Genomic DNA, 7,939 nt, shown 5'->3' with positions numbered 1-7,939 from the left:
TTCAGCCTCCAAAAGAGAAGGCTGAGGGGGGATCTAGTGGCCTGTTATAAACTAGTCAAGGGGGATCAGCAGGCACTGGGGGAGTCACTGTTCCCCTGAGCACTGCCAGGAGTGATCAGGAATAATGGTCACAAGCTGGCAGAGGGTAGGTTTAGGTTAGGTTCAGGAAGCGCTACTTCACGCTCAGGGCGGCTAGGATCTGGAACCAACTTCCAAGAGAAGTGGTGCAGGCTTCTACCCTGGGGGTGTTTAAGAGGAGGTTAGCTGAACACCTTGCTGGGGTCGTTTGACCCCAGTATTCGTTCCTGCCATGGCAGGGGGTCGGACTAGATGATCTGCTCATGTCCCTTCCGACCCTAGAAACTATGAAACTATGATGGTTCTAGCCCAGTTAGCTTCCCTAACAAAAAGTGTTTTTATAAGATCAGGGGGACTAGGCATGGCAAGTAATAACCCCTAACGTTGCTACCACACCTAGCACCTTGGACAACATGTTAGTTTCTGCCTCATGCCTGCCAGGCTATGTTCCCTGGACAGTAGTATCAGCCCCTCCCAGTAATACCTTACCATTTACCACTGTGTTAGTCTCAAATACAGATACTATGGTACATGTACAGGTGTTGCACCTGAAACTGCCACTAGCATAAGATTCATTGGGCTGTCAGCTGGCTGTCATTCTTCCAGGGCACTCAAGCCATATGATACAACAACTCTTCAGGGTCATTAGCGGTTGACTTTGACCTACATTTCCATGGGCCATATTTCTTCATCCTCAGACTGAGCAGGGATTGCTCTAAGAGCCAAGGAATAAAAGTAGAGGAATCTCACTGCACAATGTTGGGTATTCATTACCTTATAGGTGCCTCTCTCCAGGTCAACCTGCCAGCCCCCAGGTTTAAATGGAAAGAAAGGTGGAACCAAGGCTTAAATTTTCAGGCTTTTCCAGGAGGCAATACAAGAAAGTACATGGGCTCTTTCTGACTGGAAGGGATATAGAGATGGGAAGCCAGTGCTGCAGTGGGTGTCAATCGTCTCTACATTAGAGAGAATAAAATAGGAAGATTAATGCCCACTGGCCTGGTGTTTTCTGTTGGCATTCAGCCAATCTGTTAATTGTTTTTAAATGACCTTTTTAAGAGTGTGTGCTTGTTAATAGAGTGGTTCAATTAGTGCATATTATACAGTATAATGCATCCAAACCTGTTACTTTCCATAAAGTCAAAAGGGGAACAGGGTTGCTTTGGCAGGAAAAAATAATGAATCTGCCCAACAAAGAAAAGAAAATGAGGATTTTTTTATGTATTCTGTATTGTGAGGATCCTTCATAAACCCCAAATCCTCTCAGACAACAGCCCTTCTCCTGCTGACAAAGACCAGAGTCCCAATAAAGAGAACACAACACGCTGGAGAAGAAATGTGGTCCTCACTTTTAAGTTCTTCTCTGTGAGGTACATGGCTCGCAGGCATTGGATGAAATGGAGAGCATGAAAATAAAACATACCTTTACCAAGCGGACACCCCCATCACCATCCTCAGAAGTCCCTGGCTACAAGCATGAAATACCTGCTGAGGATCTGCCTCTGAGCTGCAGTTGGGAGATGTGGTTGGAGTCGCTACCTAAGCCAGCTTGAACCTGGCTAGCTAGCATACCTGGAGCAGTACAGATGTAGCAGAGTGGGCTTCAGAACTGGCTTGCTGCCCAAGTATGTACTTGGGTCCCAGGGAGATTTGTACAGCTGGTGCTGAAACCTGGGCTGTCACAGCTTCCATGCTGTCAGCAGCTGAGCTAGCAGCATTAAAAAGTGAGCTTGGCAATGTCTACACAATACTGCAGTCACACCTCTGGGCTACATGAGAGACAAGCTGGTAGAAGATGAGAACTGCCCAGTGTTACTGAATGTGGGGGACAAGGAGTGATTGTACAACTTTTCCTTCCTTTTTTGTGCTCATTAGCTGTGTATAGATTCATAGAAGTAGGGTCAGAAGGGACCTTGTAGATCTTCAAGTCCAAACCCCTGCCCTGGGCAGGAGAGAAAAACCGGGCTCAAATGACCCCAGCTAGGTGGATGTCTAGCCTTCTTTTAAAGATCCCCAGGGTAGGAGCCAGCACTACTTCCCTTGGAAGTTGGTTCCAGATCCTAGCCGCCCTGACTGTGAAGTAGCACCTTCAGATGTCCAGTCTAAACCTACTCTCTACCAACTTGTGACCATTATTCCTTGTTACTCCGGGGGGCACTAGGAGGAACAAGATCTCTTCCAAACCCCACTGGTCCCCCCTAGTGAGTTTATAGATGGCCACCAGGTCCCCCCTCAGCCTTCTTTTGCCAAGGCTGAACAGGTTCAGGTCCCGCAGTCTCTCTTCATATATCTTAGAACAGGAGGTCACAGGAAAGAAACTGTGTGTTTTAAGTAACTACTAAAAACTATCCACAAGAAATGAGTGAAACTATGATCAGTGTTATGGAAACCTGAGTCTAAATGTTAAGCTTATCAAACTGGGGAGTAGGAATAGGCAACATGACCTATTTGTCCCATCAAAACTAGCCAAAGTTCATAAGCTGTCTGCAGATCAAAAATCAATTACTTCTCTAGTTCTTATTCAGGCACACTGCTAAGTAAGGACCCTCAGAGTTTGACTAATGATGGCTGTGAAAAGTCATCAGCTCCCAAAATTGGGTGTGAAACACAGCCAGAATGGAGCCCTTCCAGACTTGGAGGTTGAAGGTATTATGCTGCAGTTCCAGTCCTGCAGAGCCCCGCTCTGCTTTGTGGATGTCCTGCTTCTCAGTCTGTGCACATTATTTGCCCAACATATATTTTCCTCTTATTTTGAAGCAAGTCCCTTAGAAAAAGCAATGCAATCTTTTCTTGGAAGTTGCAGGCTGGAGCTTCTGTAAGCTTCAGGTTCTTTAAGTTTCCTTGTGAACATCAGCTCAAAAGCTCCACCTATAGGGAAACTGAAAAAGATCCCTTTGGGCTCCAACTTAGGAAGAAAAGAAAAGCAGTTTTCATGTGGGGAAAAAAAGCTCCAGGGGGGTTCATGTTATGTTACTGAACCTAATATGTTAGGTTTCCCCTTTGCTGCTTTATGTTCAGCTTGCTATTAAACCTTTAGCTCTGGGTCTTTCCCTGCACCTGCCATGGTACCATTGTCCACCAAAATAAATGGAACCTCAATACTGTATGTGTTACATTCCACATAAGAAATTTAAACGTTTCTTGTCTGATCCCATGTATTTCTAGTTGGTGAGCTCTCTGGAATACTAACTATGAGTTATTTAACTTCCAACAGCATCTGATATCTTGTGAATGAAGTGACAAACAACATGTTGCTCATGAGAAAAAGATTATTTACCAATTCAGTTTCCGCTGGACTAGTGTTAAATGGATCTCAGACAAAACCCCTCATGTATTTTACTAGTGGTGACAATAGAAATACCTACAGTCCATAGCCTTTTTTTAGAAAGGGAAACATCCAGGGCCAGATCCTCTTCCCTTTTTTTCCTTTTGTGAACAGTAGAAACCTTTATGGCAATTAGTGTTTCAACATTCATGCATGTCCTCAGGGTTTAGTTTTGTTTCCTTAAATATTGTGTTTCTAGTATTTGTAATTTCCATTATTACTGAACAGTCATCACACACACACACACACACACACACACGGCTGTGTCAGCAGTGTGTTTGGAGGTTTTTACTTGACCTGCACAAAAACACTGCATAATTTATCACGGACAAGAATTTCTTTTTATGAGAGGCTCCAACCCACATTAGTCAATTGATGTTGCAAGGTCAGGATCAAGTGACAGTGTCAGAGCTACATGAGGGGCCAGGTCTGGTGTCCTAAATGTGCTGCCTATCAAGACAGTGCTGCACCGGTGCTGATGTGGGAAAACATTACGCCGACTCTTCCCATCCCATATCTCCATCTAGTCCAACATATATCTGTCCCCTTCACTTTCATTAATCCTATCTGCACCCTTTTCCCTTTCCCCACTTACAGCCAGGCCTGCCAAAATTCTGCCATTGCTCTGTGATATGGCATGAGTAGAAATCTGAGCACTCAGCAGTAGAAGTCCTAATGACTCATAGGGCAAGCAGCAGAATTACTCATTGACTCATTCATTTAGGTGAGAACCCATAAGAGAGTCTTCCCCTCAGCTCAGGAATCCACATTTGTATGTAAAAGTCATAGCAGAAAGTTTGGTGGTTTCCTACTGTATCGTTCCTATAAAAACCGTATCTAAAGCTAGTGAAGTGCATGGCATCTCTTCATTGACGGGGGGCGGTGTCTTTGCAGCAGTCCCATAGCTTTTGCCAGGGACTACATTACTGAACCGATTTCCTCCAGTTGTCAGGCTGATTTTGTGCCTCAGCAGGGCAAGTCCAATGCTGCTTTGGTTTCCAAAAAAAAAGGCTCATTTTTCTGGTTTCATGCTGTGCAACACAAAACCTTGTGCAAAATGTATTTCCCATATCAATGAGTTCAAGACTCATCCTCCCCTTTCAAGAGGGAGGACTGCTCAAAATAAGTTTCTAAGCCTTGCAGATGATCAGATTCACATCACAAAACTTAGTCCCTCCTCTGGAAGGAAGGAAGGAAGGAAATGCAAAGGGTGGGCTGCATTTTTATAGAGCAGAAATAACTTGGATAGTTTTGAAGCCAGAGTTAGAAACTGAATGGAATTGGCAGCCAACACTTTCATGGACCCTTTCTTATTATGGAAATGAGCCTATTCACACCAGAAATGGGGTTTTATTTAATTTTCTTTGCCCCAAAATGTTTCAGGAGATGTATTGTGCTTCATGACACAAAATTTCTTTTTCCCTCCTCTGAAAGCCTTCATTTAAAAAACAACAAGTCATGTTCATTAAAACACCATTCAAAAATAGGAAACAGTTATCGCCGGTATTCTGACATCCATTCATTTTCAAGACCTTAAGAGCTTCCTTGTCTTCTGTCCGTCAAACAGGTTCATTGCTTAATTGGCTGAACACTTTATATAATCAAGGAAAGCTAAGGTGTCATCTCCTAAGAGTGGAACTGTAATGGGGTTTCCCATCTGGTTGCAGGGGGAGGGGGACAGGGGAAACTGAGGAGTCCTGTGAACGAGTGATAGGCCAACAATTAGCTGTGTATGAGTTTAGATAATATGCTCAGACACTTGACAGGGGAAGGCACTTACCAACTCATAAATCCCAGAGAGGGCTTTCCCTGGTTGCCATGGGATTTGGTGTGTACTGAGTGCATGGACCCCAGGCTTTGCAACCTAAATCTGCCAGTCTGAGTCCTGACTGTTACAATGTGTGTGTGCTTGTACAAGTGGAGCCTCCATCAGTTGGTTAAACACTCTTGGGAGCTATGGAGAGTTTTGTTACCAGCTCCCAAAGGATCAGAATTGGGTGCTTGTATGCCTAGGCTGTGGTTGATGGACAGAGCAGACACCAGCAGCAACTGGGGAGGTGTAATCCATCTCCTGGGACTGGCTGTGGGGTCTGTTGTCTATTAAAAAGCTGTACTGAAAGGCTGATCATTCTTCTCTAATCCACAGAGATTCCTGGTTGTCCTGGAATGGTTGAGAGTTGAATGGATGGACCTCTCTTCTTCAGCACCCTGAGCTCACAGGGCTCTGAAAAGATAGAAAGCAGGAGTGCAGTCAAGCTTCTTTGAGACTGGGGACACTGTGGGAAACTACTGTTTTGGCAACTGCCTTCATCCCAGCCTATCACCCATGGGGAGTCATCCAAAGGAGAAGTTGAAGTAGTGACAAAGAACCAGTGAGGATCCATCTGCACTTCAAGCATGTAGGGAACATGGAAAAGGGGTATCTGCATTGAAAGAACCACTTCCCAGGAGTCAGCCATGTGTCCAACCTGGGAAGGTTGAGGCAAGGCACAACAAAAGAAGGATCTCTTAGCACCAAACAAGCTGAGTATTCAAACAGGGAGAAGGACACCAAGGGGTTTCCCTGCCACACCAACCTTGGAAAGCACAGTTGTAAAAGGAATGAAAGCTCCAGCGGTGCATTGTTCTCTTTATAGGCTAATTAATGGAGGAAATGTCAAGCTTACCGCTGCATGGTCAGGCCAGGTTAGGAACATGGCCAGGTTTTGCCTGTCTGCATACTGGCTGTGGGTTTTAAATGAAAATGAGAAAACTATTAAAGGCTAGAAAGAGAAGGAATGTTGAAATTTTCTTTGACTTTGTCTTAGCTTCTATCCATGGTACCTTTCCTGTCTCTCTCTAGACATACAAGTACCCTGCACAATATATTGTCCCACTCAAGAGGAAGAGCACTATTATGATGGGTCAAATACTGATGTCCTCAGGTGGCTTTTTCTCAGTTCTTATTTCAGCCTAAGCTCCTATTAACTCCAGTGCACTGGCTTCAATGGCATTGTACTTGAGCACGGCCTAAAAAGTGATCTGACTCTATGCTTTTGCCCTGAGCAGGGATGAGAGGAGATCTATATTACCTTTTATTTTTCAGTGCCAATGTGCAAGCATCACTAAAGCCCAGTTTGTACACTTGCACACCAATACCATACAACATCCAAACTCCTCATACACCTATGAAGAATGGCATGTCCACACATACACATCTTGAACACTGGGCTCCCCAAGCTTGTAAAGACACAAAGACAATACAGAAGGGCTCTAAAGAAAAAAGCTACTGGTTTGTTTACTAACAGCTTGATTCCATGATATCCGGAGGATGCCCGACAGATGTATTTAAAATGCTCATTCCCCAACTGGCTTCACAAGAGTTGAGAGACCAGAACTTTCCAGGAGCTCAGCATCTCAAAAGATCGGGAAGCCCTTAACCATTTTACCTGTGTAGCAGAGAAAAGGACAGAGAGCACTACAGGCCACAACAACTGATAGGAAAGAAACTCAGACAGTAGGAAAACATCCCAGTCCTAATGATAAATGACTGTCCTGTTTGCAGGCTAACCTACCCAGCCTGTGACTGCAGGTCTCAGTGCAACAACCTGCTTACAGCCACCTGAGCCCTAAGTACCAGCAGTGGTGATGGCAGCCTGGCTGCCTGCAGACGGCAGCCAAACTCTGCTAACAGTCCTGTTTTGACATGAACTGTGCAGACAGCCTGGGTTTCCACTTTGAAACCTTCCACGAAGATGTGCAATTGTATTTATTTATTTATTTATTGCTACTCAGTGTAAATCTGCACACCCACCCACACTTCAGTCTGTTGTCAGCCAGCTTCTTAACTGGTGTCTCTAAAGAGAGTGACTGAGAATGCCCACTGTGTAGTGGGCCATCAGCTCTAGCAAAATAAAAAGCTGTTTCATCTTGGTTGTTGGACTTGTGGAGGAGGGAGGTGGTAGTATGATGTTGTTTGCTGTGTACACATGCAAAAGGCACAGTGTAAGTGTGTGCATGGGAGAGTGTGCAGGTAGACAAATGGGGAACAGAGCGAACACAATTGTATGTATGGGCAGGTATACATGTATCCATGTACTGGTTATATACTCACTTGCACTTGATGTCCTTAATGTTATTTTCTTGGTACTACCATCCATTCCAGAGCAGAGTTCGCTTACATACAATGTGTGATGGCTCTGCATTCTTGGGGTGCAGTGGAAAAGCAGTTGAGATGTATTTTTAGGGTTTCAGACATAAGTTCAATCCCCCCTCTGGATTCATACCAGGGCTGACCCCAACTGACCCAACTGTAAATAGGTTGTGGGAGTCATTCAGGCTGGGGGGAGTCAAAGGCAGCCAGATGTGGTGCTGGCCATGTGCCACTGGCACCAAAAATAATGCACTTTAGCTATAATTGTCCTAAAGGCAATGAGGCTCATATGGACCTTGTACACTCCCCCACAGACCAGATCCTCAGCTGGTGTAAATGGGCATGATTCCATTAAAAAAAACAGCCATGCCAGCTAATGAGCTAGCCCTGTATCTCCAAAGAGG

General features: G+C 44.8%; 1 protein-coding gene across 1 annotated transcript in view; it reads left to right on the top strand.

The window, feature by feature from the left end:
* Positions 1 to 7,315, top strand: part of ADRB2 (adrenoceptor beta 2) — a 49,666-nt gene extending 42,351 nt beyond the window's left edge. Inside the window, exon 2 of the mRNA XM_019534943.1 lies at positions 5,550 to 7,315. Coding sequence (XP_019390488.1) covers positions 5,550 to 5,584 — 35 coding nt within the window. The 3' untranslated portion in view covers positions 5,585 to 7,315. The remainder of the gene's footprint in view (positions 1 to 5,549) is intronic.
* Positions 7,316 to 7,939: the final 624 nt, after the last annotated feature.

The sequence above is a fragment of the Crocodylus porosus genome, unplaced genomic scaffold (genome assembly GCF_001723895.1).
Source record: "Crocodylus porosus isolate Cpor-Errol unplaced genomic scaffold, CroPor_comp1, whole genome shotgun sequence".
NCBI lineage: Eukaryota > Metazoa > Chordata > Crocodylia > Crocodylidae > Crocodylus > Crocodylus porosus.
The sequence above is the reverse complement of the archived record's forward strand: the minus strand, read 5'-3'. Positions and strand labels throughout refer to the sequence as shown.